This window comes from Penicillium antarcticum, assembly GCF_028974205.1.
Source record: "Penicillium antarcticum strain IBT 31339 chromosome Unknown utg000001l_segment0_segment0, whole genome shotgun sequence".
Taxonomy (NCBI): Eukaryota; Fungi; Ascomycota; class Eurotiomycetes; order Eurotiales; family Aspergillaceae; genus Penicillium; species Penicillium antarcticum.
The window spans coordinates 7245-22747 of NW_026695299.1; the positions used below are offsets into that span (position 1 = coordinate 7245).

The 15503-nt window shown below is 46.6% G+C and overlaps 5 protein-coding genes across 5 annotated transcripts; 2 read left to right on the forward strand and 3 right to left on the reverse strand.

The window, feature by feature from the left end:
* Nucleotides 1-1009: 1009 nt before the first annotated feature.
* N7508_000001 (SDR family NAD(P)-dependent oxidoreductase) lies at nt 1010-1946 on the forward strand (the record flags this gene model as incomplete). The annotated part of the gene is made up of 3 exons (XM_058458086.1): nt 1010-1052; nt 1099-1626; nt 1687-1946. The coding sequence occupies 3 exons, from the start codon at nt 1010-1012 to the stop codon at nt 1944-1946; spliced, it is 831 nt and encodes a 276-aa protein (XP_058324308.1).
* A 567-nt stretch (nt 1947-2513) lies between these two features.
* Nucleotides 2514-3167, reverse strand: N7508_000002 (alpha/beta fold hydrolase; the record flags this gene model as incomplete). The annotated part of the gene is made up of 1 exon (XM_058458087.1): nt 2514-3167. One exon carries the CDS (start codon nt 3165-3167, stop codon nt 2514-2516), a length of 654 nt encoding a protein of 217 aa, XP_058324309.1.
* Nucleotides 3168-3649: 482 nt separating this feature from the next.
* N7508_000003 (aldo/keto reductase family protein) lies at nt 3650-4756 on the forward strand (the record flags this gene model as incomplete). Its single annotated transcript, XM_058458088.1, has 3 exons — nt 3650-3776; nt 3839-4244; nt 4294-4756. The coding sequence occupies 3 exons, from the start codon at nt 3650-3652 to the stop codon at nt 4754-4756; spliced, it is 996 nt and encodes a 331-aa protein (XP_058324310.1).
* Nucleotides 4757-5105: 349 nt separating this feature from the next.
* N7508_000004 (cytochrome P450) lies at nt 5106-6671 on the reverse strand (the record flags this gene model as incomplete). The annotated part of the gene is made up of 1 exon (XM_058458089.1): nt 5106-6671. The coding sequence occupies one exon, from the start codon at nt 6669-6671 to the stop codon at nt 5106-5108; it is 1566 nt and encodes a 521-aa protein (XP_058324311.1).
* Nucleotides 6672-7041: 370 nt separating this feature from the next.
* Nucleotides 7042-8001, reverse strand: N7508_000005 (alpha/beta hydrolase; the record flags this gene model as incomplete). Its single annotated transcript, XM_058458090.1, has 1 exon — nt 7042-8001. The coding sequence occupies one exon, from the start codon at nt 7999-8001 to the stop codon at nt 7042-7044; it is 960 nt and encodes a 319-aa protein (XP_058324312.1).
* Between the last annotated feature and the right edge of the window lie 7502 nt (nt 8002-15503).

Here is a 15503-nt window from a genome sequence, read left to right on the forward strand (position 1 = left end):
TCTATACATTATTTTCATAATAATAATGGATAAATTGCTGAGTTATTATAATAAAATACGGTAATTTAAAGGTGTTTTAGCGAGTATTGAGACTAACAAATATTTATTACTTTTGATATATTTTGACCATAGTTTTGTGATTATTTAGTATATCTTTAATTTAGAAAAAAGCTATTGTAAATAAAATACCGTTCGGAACCGCCAAGAAATGCATTATTTATACAAGTCACGAGATAGCTAATGTTTGCATTGTTTACAGTCCCATGGGAATTCCCATAACTCCCATGGGAGTTCCCACGGGGGTCTAGTCCCGCCATGGGAATTTCCCATAGATGTTTAGTCCCATGGACCCACTCCCATGGGACCAAAATTAGTCCCACGGGAATTCCCATGGACAGTCCCATGGGAGGCGTCCCATGGGAAATGTCAAGGTCTACTAGGGTCTAGGGTCTAGAACGACGAGTGACGCTGATATCCTTTCTCCTGGACATCGCCTAGATCCGGGATAACGATCCCAAAGCCCCCGGTAAGCTCCTGTACTCGGCCATGTGCCATGTCTACAATTATTGAAGTGTCAAGGGTGCACACAAAAAATACCACAGGCTGATAACGTGTTTAACCCGGGTTATGACCAAGGAACGGTATAGGGCAGTGCATCTTTCCAACGGCTGCATTACAGGGACTGGAAGCTGGAGTCGGGTGAACACCGCGAAGACACAGATAGCCCTTGCTTCTTTACCATTCTTGCTCCGGTCAAGCTTGTCAAATCGAGAGCTATTCGGAAACTTGGTCGACTCTCTCGGTAAATGAATTCCCGTCGGGCATCTCGGGCATCTCGGGCATTCGGGCATTCGGGAATGTCGGGAACTTCGTAACTAGAGTCGGCCATCAGACCGATCACCCGTGAGCCATTCATGGTATAGTGCCTGTGGGCGTTGGATAGAAAATTAGACCGTAATGGCCATCAGCTTCACTGTAGCCCAGGAATATTGATAGCGCGTACGAAAACATGGCGTCCACGATTGATGGCGTGGCGGTCGTCACAGGCGCAGGTACCACTTCCGGCCCTTGTTAAGTTCAAAGCACTGACTTCGCCAGGCAGCGGAATTGGCAGAGCGGTTGCCCTTGCGTACGCTGCCGAAGGTGCCCGCGGAGTTGTCGTGGTTGATTTGAACTATGAGGCTGCCATGGAGACTGCTCGACGGAGCAAACCGATTGCCACAAACCCCGCCTATCAGGCCCTGGCCATAGCGGTGGACGTGACCGATATCTCCAGCGTGGATAGCATGGTGCAGAACGTGGTGGAAACATTTGGACGAATTGACTATAACGTCAATAGCGCTGGGATTGGAGTGCAGCAGCACCGGGCTGTAGATGAGGTAGATTCACTAGAGATGAACCGGTTCTGGCAGGTCAACGTGATGGGGACGTTAAACTGCATTCAAGCCATAACAAAGGTCATGAAGACGCAGAGCATCGCCACGGTGGGTCTAAGAGGTCGGACTCGCGAGGTCGGCCGCGGCGTCATCCTTAATGTGGGATCTTGTAACTCGTACATTGCAACGCCCCAGATTGTTCCATATACAACCACCAAGCATGCCCTGTTGGGTCTTACCAAAACCGCAGGTACGTGAGAATGGGATAACCTTGGCTCTGGATGCATATACTGATTCTGTTGCACTCCAGCGCTGGATAATGCTCCCCATAAAATCCGAGTGAATGCCATTTGCCCTGGCTGGGTCAACACGCCCATGGTCGACGCCGCGGTCGAAGGCAATCCGAATCTGCCAACGATGATGAAGACAATCATCCCCATGGAGCGAATTGCTGAGGTGGAGGAAATCGCAGACGTGATTGTCTTTATGACGAGCCCGCGGGCCAGCTATGTCACTGGCGCCGGTTGGATCGTGGATGGAGGTACCACCCTTCAGGTTCAGACCTGTTAGCTGGAATTGAAGCTGGAGTCGGCTATGCGTCTCATGTACGGAGTGGCTAGAAATATTACACCATTTGCTCGCCCTTTATGTTTTCAAGGTGCGTAGATCTACGGGAAGCTTCAATAAGCTGCATGTATTAAATGCCAGTATACTACCATTCAGACATGATTCATGTAATTAAAACTAGATATTCTCACACGGACGACTTCTCTTAGTGTACCCAGCTGTCCAGAACCCCGGCCACTCACTGGGCAGCTCTTCCACAATGAATCTGAATATAGCCGCCTGTACCTCCTCTGGTTTCTCGTAATGAACAAAATGACCCGCATCAACTATCACCTCGGTGAGATTCTCACATGCATTTCTCATAGGCTCGATAAGGCGAGAAGTCTTCGTATCACACACCAAATCCCACGTGGCGTGGATGAACAGGGCCGGCTGGTGGAGCGTCACTTCCTTTCCATTATACTCGGCATTCCGCGCGTGGTGAAGATAATATGCCGACCCCGCCCAAAACCCCGTCTGCTGCATATCTCGAATGAAGGAGTCAAAGATCTCTGCCGGAAGCGCCGGCGCTCACGTCATGTCCACGCTGGGAGGATGAGGGTGTCCGCTCATCCACATCGGCGTAAACTGACGGCTCGACGGGGGCGTTGTTGGCTGTAATCCGGCCTTGCAGAATCCCGCGATGTCCTTTTCGATCCATTCCACGGTCTCCTCAAAGGCCTCCTCATATCTACTCATGTACTCCCACTGCCCAAGCTCGAATTCGTCGGGGGGATAGATCTCCCGCGCCACCAGAGGCAAGAACCCTTGCCAACCACGTTCGATGGTGTGAAACGGCACACAGAGGTTGACGAGAGCCTTCACACATTGGGGATATTGCGTCGCGACGGAAGAGACTACGCCCGCGCCCCAGTCATGGCCAACCCATATGGCAGCGTCGCGGCGCGTATCGGCTAGAAGGGCCATCATACCCTCGACAATAGCCTCCTGGGAGTAGTCGGCAATGACGCGGCGAGCAGTCGACTTCCCATACCCGGGCATATCAGGGGCGATCGCACGGAACCCCACAGCGGCGAAGGCGTCCAACTGTGTCTTCCAGGTAATGGCGGTTCCGGGCCATCCATGAATGAAGAAAATGAGCGGGCCGTTCACAGGGCCGGCCGCCAGATAGTGGATTCTTTTGTCATCTGCATAGACAACATAATGACTTGAAACTTCTACCATCCTGAAAGCAGCAATCAAGTAATTTTGATTGATTGAGTCTGATTCAGTCTGTAGCGCTGATGACAAAGCAGAAGATGCAGTTGGGTGAGATCCCAGCCACTATATACTCCACAGCAATGTCTGACCGTCTGCGCAGGGAGTCGTAAAGCACGAGCCAGCTGCATATTTGACGGATCCCATTGGCGATCTACGATGGAATCGCTAAGGGTTGCCGATATACCGTCTCGGATTCGGTCGGCGACGCCACTCTTTCTACCCCTGTTGGCGCCATCCCCGAAGCCGTTACTTGGCGGAGTTAGGCCCCGGACTTACGTTCAACGCCGATAAGACGTCGGTCATATCTCGCCTGTGTTCCATGAAGCCCGTCGGGGACAGCCTTGGGCAGGGTTCAAAAAGCGGGCATGGCCGTCGAAAGGGGGCACGTACACTACTACTCTAAGTTGCACAGTTCTACCATCACACAGCCTACGCCCAGAGACAATATGCCCGAAATTGGCGGAAAGGAAGTCGGCCCCATTGGCTTTGGCCTTATGGGATTAACCTGGCGAGCAACGCCGCCAACGCAAGAACAGGCCTTTGCGGCCATGAGCGCTGCAATCAAGAATGGATGTATGTAACGAGTTTTCCTAGCTGCCAGTTCTGCCGTGTCCCTTCTCCGCTAACATCTACAGGCACCTGTTGGAACGGCGGTGAATTCTATGGCTCGCCCGATTACAACAGCCTCGTTCTCCTCGAGCGGTATCTGGAAAAGTACCCCGAAGATGCTGACAAGATCGTCCTGAATATCAAGGGCGGAGCCAACCCTCAAACCCACCAGACCGACGCCTCGCCGGAGAATACGCGCCGCAGCCTGGATGACTGCGTTGCGCAGCTGAAGGGCCGCAAGAAGATCGACATGTTTGAATTCGGCCGTCGGGACCCGGCGGTCCCTCTGGACGTGACGTTTGGGCTCATTGAGAAGGAGTATATCCAAACCGGCAAGATCGGAGGCATTGCGCTCTCCGAGGTGCGGGCGGAGACCATCCACGAAGCTGTCAAACACACCAAGGTCGTCGCGGTGGAGGCTGAGCTCTCCTTGTACATTATCCTCGCCGTTTGAAATCATCACGGGTGTTAACTGAAACAGGTTCTCCACCGACATCCTGGAAAATGGCGTCGCAGCGGCCTGCGCCCAGTACGGGATTCCAATCATCGCCTATTCTCCCATCGGCAGAGGCATGTTGACCGGTCAATTCAAGAAATTCGACGACCTCCCGCAAGACTCATTGCTGCTCTCTTTCAACTTCCCACGCTTCCGGCGGGAGAACTTTGAGAAAAACGTGCAGCTGGTAGAGAAGATCGAGGAGATCGCCAAGAAGAAGGGCTGTACTCCCGCGCAGCTCGCGATCAATTGGACTAGAGCGCTCTCTCGACGTCCCGGGATGCCCACAATCATTCCCATTCCTGGCGCCACCACTGCGGAACGGGTTGAGGAGAACGGCAAGCTGATTGACATCACGAATGCGGAGATGGCCGAGATTGACGATATCCTGACCAAGTTCACCCCAGTAGGTGGTCGGTACCCCGAGATCTTCCAGGTCAACACCTAGAGTATTGTATCTAGACTGCATCAACTTAGCTATCAATCTGAACTGTGCGGATTGCTCGACTCCATAGATGTGTATTGCGTATAGCCTTGTCTGATCTCGAACGAGGGATTTTGATCTTGGCATCTGTCAAACCAGATATAGAACATACAGGGGCCTCGATTACCGTGTTCACACTTTTGGTGGTCTAGCGGTCATTTTTGCATTGACAGCATCATAACGCGCGAAGTATAGACATCTACAAGCTTGATATGTTCTTTATGCCTGTGGTCTGTGTAGAAGAAGCTCTAGATCCTTATTTCTATAGGTAGATACAAAACCGGGAGACCGAATCCAAGGTTCCTCCAACTAATTACTTCTCAGACTCAACCCTCCTCTTTATCATGATGGTAGCTTTCATTGGAGGCGTCCTATTCGAACCGATCCACATGTTCTCTGGCCGTCTCTCCAGGAACTGAAAGTCGTAATTCATCAGGATATACGCCAACATCAGCTTCAGAAGAGTTGAAGCAAAGAAACGGCCTAGACACGCGTGACGCCCATGGCCAAATGCCGGATACTCTGGGCTGGTAGTCGTCCACGCCTGCCGCGCACGCTGGACATACGACTGTCCTTCCTCTCCCAACGCAGTGCGCTTGTCCGCAAACCGAAACGGCTTGAAGCTCTCCGGGTCCGGATAGATGTCCGGATCGTGCATGACGGGATACGACGGCGCGCAGACCATGGTGCCCTTCGGGATATGAATCCCCGAGGGCGTCGTGACCCCGTTGGGATTTACGACCATGCGATTCGTGGCGGTCACGACGAAGGAGTTCAGTCGCTGGGACTCGCGCATCACGCTGTCCAGTTTGGGCATTGCGGAAAGCGACCGCTTGCTCCACTCTCCGCCGTGTGCCGCGAGGACGGAGGAGATTTCGCTGCGTAACTCGTCGATGATTTCCTGCTTGGTTGAGACCAGATCGAGGATCGCGTGGGTGATTGCAAAGGACGACGTGTGGATGGAGGTGAAGTTGTTCAGTAACACTCGACCGGCCAATGTGTCGACCTTTCCGTAGTACGGGTCGCCGAGCGTCTTGGCCTGCTCGATCGACCACTGTAGGAAATCATTCGGGCGTTTGAAGGAGTCCTTGTCGGTCGATTCCCCCAGTCGTCGACGAATCTCGGGGCGAAGGATTTTGTAGGCCCGGTTGGTGTGAATGCGATTCGGCAGAGTGATGAATGGCGCTAGCACGGGTCGGAGAGGCTTCCAGGTGAAATGAAGCAATGTTGCGCCAATGGGGATATCAAGCGAGAATGCCATGGCCGTATCGAGTAGCTTAGGGTCCCGACACAGGGGAAGGCCAACGAAGACTTTGTTGGTCGCTTGGCCTACAAGACGGCTCATCAAGTCGTACACGCAGATGCTCTTGTAATTCCCCGTCTCCATGCCCCAGAGATGGTCCACGCCATACTGAATCTCATCCAGGAGATCGGGGATCAGGTTGGCCACTTCCCGTGTCAAGGGGCCGGATATGACACTCATGTGAGAAGGAAAATGAGCCAAGTTTGGATCCATCAGGGTGTGTTCAAATTGCAGAGAATTGATGATCCCCGTCCGTACACAAACATCTTTATCCGGCCGCTCAATCAGCCATTGGGCTTCTTTGAGCGGAAGCTGCACAAAGTTCTGTGCACCTGCCATTGGGAAGATGCAGGCGGAATCACGATAGCGATTGTAGGCAATCTCAGAGGCCGCTTTGGGGTCGACTGCATTCCTCCATCTCGCTCTGAGCAAGGGGAACCACTCGCCAGTCTTCGCGCCAGCAATAGGGAGGTTTGGCACTGAACTAGAGAAAAAGATCCGAAGAAAGATAATACCAACAAAGACCAGGCCCGCAAATAATACTGCCGGACGGTCCAAGATGAATGAGTCTATCATGATGGCTGTGTTCACACTCCTGCGCGTATGTTCAGCGGACTCGAGTTAATATGCGATTTCAGCATGATATGTATAAGAAGTAAAGCACCCTCCTCGCTGTCTTTACGTACAGTTGCGCATCGTGCCGTATCGCAGTAGAGAGGTAGCAAACTATATGAGTTCCCGACAACCCCGAAGGCGCTGCTTATCGGGGAGTCGGGGACCGGGTCGGGTTTAGGGCCTGGTGAGTATCCAGGTGGCAGAAAAGCATTGTCTAGGAGTATTTGGCATGTTTTATTCCATTTCTGCATATCTAGTATAATGTGTTCTACCAGCTAGGCCCCAGCTCGCAACACGCCTCTCAACCAGAGCAGTACCTCTTTCCGGTCCGTCAAAAGCTCTGAATCGCCTTAATTCGGTTCTCCATTGCTCTTTTGGTGACCTCTGCGGCTGGCGCAAAAACATTAAAAGAGTGTGGAACGCCTGGATACAGATGGTACTCCGTGCTCACGCCAACAACTGCAAGCCGTTTTGCATAAACCATGCCCTCAACCATGAACACATCCAACTGGCCCCCATCTATACATGTCGAAGGCAGGTTCGCCAAGTCAGACTCGCGCCCTGGTGCAGCGTATGGCGGCACCAGCTCGGTCCCAGCCGCATCCCGGCCGACATAGGCAGTCCAGCTAGACGTCTTGTCCGCGTACGTGAAAGTAAGCAGCGGCAGCAGCCGTTCATCATACTCCGCGATGCGGTCATCTAGCATCGGAGCCATGAGGACCTGTTTCGCCAGCGGCGGGCTGAATTTCCGATCCCTGGCTAGCAGCGCTAACCCGGCCGCGAGTCCTCCCCCGGCACTATCGCCAATCACTCCAATGCGGGCGGGGTCAATCTGGAGCTCCGTAGCATGGTCGCGTAACCAGGTGAGCGCGGTATAACAGTCCTCCAACGGGACGGGATATGGATTCTCGGGGGCCAGACGGTAATCCACGCACAGCATCGGCACGCCGCTGGCCGCGACGAGATTGTTAAGTGCTGGATGGAAATCGTGCACGCCGAAGGCTATAAATCCCCCTCCGTGGATTTGTAAGAGAGCGGGCCCTGGCGTCGTTGTGGCCCTCTCGGGGGCGTACCATACGAGCTCCAGATCGTGGCCGTCGGGAGTCTTGGTCGTGAATGATTTCCGTTCAACGCCTGGGGCGAGTGGAATAGCGTTGTATATGTCGACGATACCGCTACTTCTCTGGCGCACGCTTGCGATATCGTGAGCTCCTATTGAGGGCGCGGCCGCTTTCATGCCCCTCAGAGTGCTGTACAGGTCCTCTAGGTCCGGATCGTATTCGTAAGACATGGTAGGCTGCATATGAAGAGGGTGTACTGTTCGTAGACTTCCGCAGAACCCAGCTCAACCCGGGCCCAACCCGGGCCCAACCCGGGCTGGGTTGGGTTCTGGGCCGGGTTCTCCAACCCAGTACTGGGCCCGGGTCGGGATTTCTGGCCCAGTGCTGGGCCCGGGCCCCCAGCTGGGTTCATAAACAATGCAAACATGTCAAGACTCGTGACTACATAACTTGTGTAGTTTTTGGCTGTATTTTTGGGTATTTGACTTGTAAGCAAGGCCTCTTTCTATAATCACTGTTTAATTTAATTGTACGTTTAATAGATTCCTAAGGCTACAGGGCTACAATTCTGACGGCCGTCAGAAAATAGGGTTATTAAGCTATATTGCTAGTTTTTTTGACGGCCGTCAGAATATAGGGTTATTTCGAGGCTTTTTTAAAGATCTATGAATTGGAGAGCTTCAATAGATTAACTAACTAATAGTACTCGAATATATCATTATCGCAATTCTTTCGCTTCCGTCCTAACGCACGTACTTAGGTGTTATTCACTAGCAATAGCACCTAGGGTTCACGTATAGTCGGCCCTTCAAATGTAGTCAATAAAGCTTTATCTAGCTCTATCTCCTTATCAATTAAAGTCTCCTATTCCTCGGTATCACTGATTGGCTCGATCTCAATGTCGTCGAGGTTATTATCCTTCTCTTCCTTTGCTACTTCTAGCTTATTATAAGAGAAGAACTTCTCAAGAAGTCTCGCCTCTTGTTCTTCTATATCAAACCTTAAGGTGCAAAAAAATATCATTAAATCCTCGATTGTATAAGACTTTATTCTTCCTCGACAGTAATAGCAGATATCCCGAGTAGTATTAAATAGCCGTTTAACGCCTACCCCGGTTATAGGGAAAGAGAGGATATCACGCGTAAGAGCAGCAATTGCTAGGAATCGCGTTTAGTTCTCTCGCTAGAACGTAAGAGGAGCAATTTAAATAGGATCTAATCCGAAGTTAGTTAGAATTCTAAAAGGCTTAGCTTAAACGTACCACTATTAAGATAACAAGTTATTTTATTAGTAGCTATACTTCCCTAGGCATTACTCCTATCTAGCATTGTATTAAGCTTCGATCCTAGCCGAGCTATTATTTGAGAGCTATCTAGTAACTAATCAAGGGCTAAAAGCTATTCTTGATATAGAATTAGAGCTTCCTAGAAGGATAAGTAGTATGTGTCACGCTATTTCTAATCCTAGTCATTGGTAAGAAAGAACTTAAACTTGTTTACGGGCGCTAGTATTATGCTGATTGCATAGATATATCCTCGAATATTATCGGTTTAGGAGTAGTACTTATTAAGCTTTAACCGACTAGCTTTAAGTGCGTGAAGTATCTATTTCTTCTATAGCACACGCTTACGTCGTAGCTACTTTATTGAACACTTAAGATGCTCAAAGAGTTTATTGTAGATCTTGAAGACGTAATACGTAGTAATATCTCGAGTCTTCGATAGCTAAGTTGTGTAGGCGAAAAATAGCTTAGTGATACAAAGAAGATAGTTAACTTAACGCTACTCGTCCTTATAGAGTAGTATCTAGACCTCGGCAAGGACCGGGTCCGGTCCCAACTTTGAGGACCGGGACCGGACCATGCGGTCTTTGGTCTTTTTTCAAAGTAGTCAGGACCGCACCACGGTCCCCCGTGGTCCTTTGCGGTCCCCCATGCGGTCCCCCGCAATTTCATAATTATGCCAAGACCTTCCTTGTTTGGTCGTATAAACTGATTATTCAGCCACGTTTTTTACCGTTATTTAACACTGTTCTGGTATCTACACAAATTTTGATAATGAATCAGGTCTAACAATCAATAAAACAGTTGAAACTACCTTGTATCTGATTTCATGAAGCTTGGTATTAAGTTAATTACGAATGAACTTTCGATTTCGGACTGTTGTGGTTGACATTTTAGAATTTACTTCTGATCATGCAAAGATATATATATTTTCTACACCGGAGCACTTGTACGCTTAGGAAGAGTCATGACCATTAATATCCCTAGCCTAGATTTCTGACGGCCGTCAGAATTTAAGCCTATCTATTGCCTGGAAACTGTTGATATCCCCACTAGATTTCTGACGGCCGTCAGAATTTGAGCCTATCTATTGCCTGGAAACTGTTGATATTCCTACTAGATATCTAATAGCTGTCATCATTTAGGCCGATTTATACGCGTTAGATATAGATTATTTGCAGGATCTAATAAGCTCTACCGGTTCTTGCGGTCTTTTGGCGGTCCGTTAGCGGTCCTTATACGGTCTCTATGCGGTCCTCGTGGTCTTTTAGTGGTCCTTGCGGTCTTTTGGCGATCTATTGGCGGTCCTTATGCGGTCCTTGCGGTCTTTATGCGGTCTTTGCGGTCTTTATGCGGTCCCCGCGGTCTAAGACCGCATAGATCTAAGTAGAGTAGGTCTTATCAGCCAATTACGGTCTATAATCTAGCCTATTCTATCTAAAATCATTTTCTTGAATATAAATACCCCTCAGGATTCTTTTGCCTAGATAAAAGATAATAGTATGTCTTGACCATCACTCTAAAGCCACACTGCCCAACATCTATTAATTATTCATCAATATATCACAGAGCCACGTATCCCAATTCTCGGATAATTATCCCTTATCTATCTTTGAGGACAACCTAGTTGATACACTCTCTTTCCTTACATCTAATAAGCTATTTAACCTAGACGGAGGCGTAACACCAACATCTACTCCTAGTATGGCCTTCACACGACCGGTAGTACCTATCCCGATTCCACAAACTCTTGAGCGTGTTGGTCTATTTAGCAAGAAGAACTATATCCTTTGGACAGAGATATTTAACGAGGATTTTGTCGCTTGGTGGCTAAAAACCGAGTATAGAAGTGCAACAAAACGGAATATCTTTGATAGTAAACGGCTAGTAGGCTCTTGGGAACACTTCTACTAGGTTGCTGCAATCTCTGATGGATCCCCTAAGGTGATATATAAGCAGTGTGATTATATCCTTGCTTATCCTGTAGACCGGTACCGGGGAATATCTACTATGAATAGGCATTTCTCACAAGCCGCTACCTATCAAAAGGGAAGGAGTAAGACACAAGATATCAGAGAGATGATCTCGAATAGGGTATAAATACTATCTATAAGGCTTACTTTATACTAACTTATATAGTTCTCTATAGACAAATCTTCCCTCCCGCAAATAGGGGTTTTCACCGGGAGCTTGGATAGATAGGTTAACCACCTTTATTGTTGCTCTACGCCTACTATTCCAGCTTATTGAGCACCCTGAATTTCGCGCCCTTATCGAAATAGCTTCCTCTGCCCTATCTATCCCTGAAATACCTAGTGCTAGGACTATCCGTCGGTATCTTTAGGAGATAGTCAAGGAACGTCAGGATTCTCTGCTTCAAACCCTCCCAGAGGGCGCTAAGCTTTCTATAGCATTGGATTGCTAGACCTCCCTATTTCGTTAGGCGTTTATGGTAGTTATAGGCTACTTTATCGACCTTTAGTGGAACTACCGTGAGATCTTACTCGGCTTTGAACCTCTTCGTGGCTCCTATACTAGCGCCTATCTTAGTAGTATCCTACTTAAGCTACTTAAGAAGCATCAAATTACTAATCGTGTGCTTACGATTACTACCGATAATGTATCGAATAACGGTATATTACTAACTACTCTCGAAGAGGCTGTTTCGTCTCTTAAGCTTCTAAGTTATATACCGATCATTCGTATACTATGTATTGCATATATTATATAGCTCAGTCTAAAGGAGCTTCTTGGTCAGATAGATATAAACCCATAGAATAATAGGGAAGAAATAGAGTGGGCCGATCAGAGACATACCGCCCGTCAAGAGAACAGAAGGATTGTGCAAACCCTTAACAAAGTATACTACCCCCTCCTTTTTCTACTATCGTATCTCTATTTGATACTAACTATATAATATCCTTTAGGTTCGTAAAATTGTAGTCTATATCAATAAAAGCCTCTAGCGCCGCGAGAGCTTTATTAGACTTCAGACAAAAGAACCGAAACTTATGCCAATACAAGATGTCCGAACACGCTAGAATTCCACGTTTCTTATGTTTTAACGCGTACGTCGGCTACAGACTATATTTGATAGATTTTGTGCACAATTTAATCTGACTAATATAAAGATAGATAAGGATAAATAGCGATAGGTTGATTATCTACTATCAATCACCTATCCCTTCTTTAAGTTTACTTTATCTTTATTAGCTACAACTAATGTGACTATCCATAATATATTTAGAATCTATAATGCCTTGTTTACCTATATTAATAAGGCAAAGGCGCAGCTAGCACAAAAGAAAGTCGGGTAGAAGAAAGTAATGAAACTAGCGCTCGAGTATAGGCGCGATAAGCTTACGGAGTATTATAGCAAGACTAATAATATTCCGAATAATCTCTATGCAATTAGGACTATCTTAGGCCCACGAAATAAGCTTGAGTTCTTCTTAACACCAGAATAGGAGAAACACTAGGCACCGCGGTATAAGGAGTCCCTCGAGACTTATATCTAGCCTTACCAGAAGCGCCATATAGAGGCACAGACAATATCAAGTTCCTAGTCAATAAGTAACGATATCTCTGATATTGATATACTTCTAAGACCTACTACCTCTGTCTAGTCAAGACCGACTACTCTAGATAAACTCATAAGGTATCTTAGAAGTAGTAAGTTTAATATCCCTCTCTCCTATTGTATATCAAATCTTTGTTTTTGCTAACTTTATATCTCTCTAGGTACTGTCTAATCAACACCCCTAGTCTTCTAGAAGGCTTATAAGGCAGAGTATCCTATCTTAGCAAGCCTTGCCCGAGATATCCTTACAACTCTAGCTAGCGGCTCTAGGGTAGAGAGACTTTTTAACTCTGCTCGGGATATATGCCACTATCGCCGGGGCTTATTAAGACCACAGACTATTTAGGACCTAATGATGTTTATATGTACAACTAGATTTAATATATAGTCTAAGTAGCTTGCGCTAGTGGATAAGTTCCTCTCTACCTAAGAGAAGCATTCGAAGAAGGAGCAGGATGATACTAAGCAAGAGGATAAAGAGTTTGATCCTATTAGCGATGACGAGGAAGATCTTACAATAGAAACTTCTGCAGAAGTATCTATTGAGCAGCCTAGCCTACGAGCGCTAGGGAAGAGAAGGGCTATTGATAATGATGAGATCCCTCTACCTGATTTTGACATTCAGAGGCGTTCGTTAGGGCGTATTCCAAAGAGACTGAGACATAATACGGATTTTGTATATAATTAATAGATATAAAGGACAATTGATCCTTTCAACATGAATCATGCACATAAGTAATTTCTAGAAAAGTACTCAAAATTTCTGGAAAGAATACGTTTAGGCTACATATAACAAAGTATAACAGTAAAATACTAAAAAATACCAATAGATTCTTCATAAATTATGTAAATCACGGGGTTCTACATGTTTGTCCCGTTTGTAGGACCGCAAGACCGGACCGGACCGCAGTGGTGCGGTCCTATAAAAGTTGGGACCGCCCAGCGGTCCTGATAGTAAGGACCAAGCCCTGCATGGTCCGGTCCGGTCCGCGGTCTGGTCCGGTCCCTTGCGGTCCTTGCCGAGGTCTAGTAGTATCTCTTCGCAATCATACTCTACACAAAATAGCGCAAAGATCGGACGTAGACGTTTTGCCCGATATAGTATTAGAAAGGTTGAATTCTACCGAGTCCTTATATCTTAGATCGGTACTAGCTTCACGGTGCTTGTCTAGAGATTGTAAAATATCTCCCGGCGCTAAGGGCTTATATTTATATAGATAGCAAGATAGCGGACCTTATTTAATATAAAGGATATCTCACGATTCCGATGCTGCGCATTCAAATAAGCTAATCTTGATTGCTTCTCTATCTATTTTGTCTTAGTTAAGTTATTTAGTGGAACTATTTTAATGCGATTAAGGAGTTAGTTTAGACTAAGTTAGATAACGTAAGCAAGGCATAGGATTCGAACAATGATAATACTATCTAATAGACCCTATTAGAGGGAATCAAATAATGTCTTATTGTTTAAAACATTGTCTATTGTTAACCTAAACACTCGGGTTTTAAGGTTATGCTCGATCAGAGTTTAAAGAAGAACATTGCTTAGATTCGCGCCTATATACGCACCGTAGAGAGGTTTAAACCCAAGTAGTACCTTACGATATACCCAATCAATATCTACAAAGTAGCCTATGATTGCTATAAACGCCTATAAGAATAGAGATATCTAGCAATCAAGTGCAATTAAGATTTTCGAACTAATAGGCAGTGTTCGGAGCATCCGCTCTTACCGATCTTTAACAATGCTCCCTAGTCGGCGACGAATTATATTAGTAGATAGGATAATCGGAGGTAACGGAGCGGTACGAGCCCGAGAAATAAGACGCTAAAATACTAAATACTTAATAAGATAAAGTAGAAGCCGATTGAGTATGATAAATTGTAGGATATCTTCTTCCTAGGCTACTTGCGAGAATAGTATTTCGATATCTTCCTAAGTTTAGTATTACTATTAGTAAATAAAATCGAATAAAAGGGTTACTCCGAACGTACTACTTGCTTTAGAAATTTGGTAATCTATGATTTCTTTGTATATCCGCTCTTTAAATAAGCCGCTATCTTAAGATATCTCTATATTGTCGATATACTATAATATTGTATTTTACCTATGGCCTTCGTATTAACTATATTAGGGTGCTTAAGAATATTTCCACAACGTTGGTATATAACCTTTGGTGCACTATCTATACTATAAGCAACCTGATTGTAGTGGCTCCAAATCTCCGAATGGCGCGTTAAGTCCTAGACAATCTTGCTCTTCCTCCCAAAATCGGTTTGTAGCCACTATTCTACCTATTCGTTATAGGTTATTTTATCGTAGAGAATAAACGCCTTCTTTCGGTCGGGTCTAACGCGTTATAAGGAGGATAGGAGTATTGGCGGAATTGTCGGTCGGAGGAAGTTAGTGTCAAAGGGATCGATCGTATACTAGCTACTAGAGGGAGTCGCTAGGTGGTTTGATAGCGCAAGATAGCTAATATTATCTATATCGCCATTATAAAGAGAGGACGCGAAATTAGACTACTAGCTTTGTGATATAATAAATTGAATAAGTATAAAGTAAGTGATAGAGGGGGAATAGAGGACTTACGGAGCAATAATATCTAATGACGGTGTGTAAATAAAGCAAACGCGATAGATCAATTTAGAAAAGGACCTTAAAACGTATCCGCGTGGTTTATTGGTTATATTACTCTACCTCCGTATCTATCTAGCCTAATAACCTAGTAAGAACCTAGAAAGCCTAGCAAGAACCTAGCAAAACCCTAGAAAGCCTAGCCAAAACCTAGAAAACCTAGCAAACCCCTAGTAAAAACCTAGCAAAAACCTAGAAAGCCTAATTCCCACCCTAGCTTCCACCTAAGATC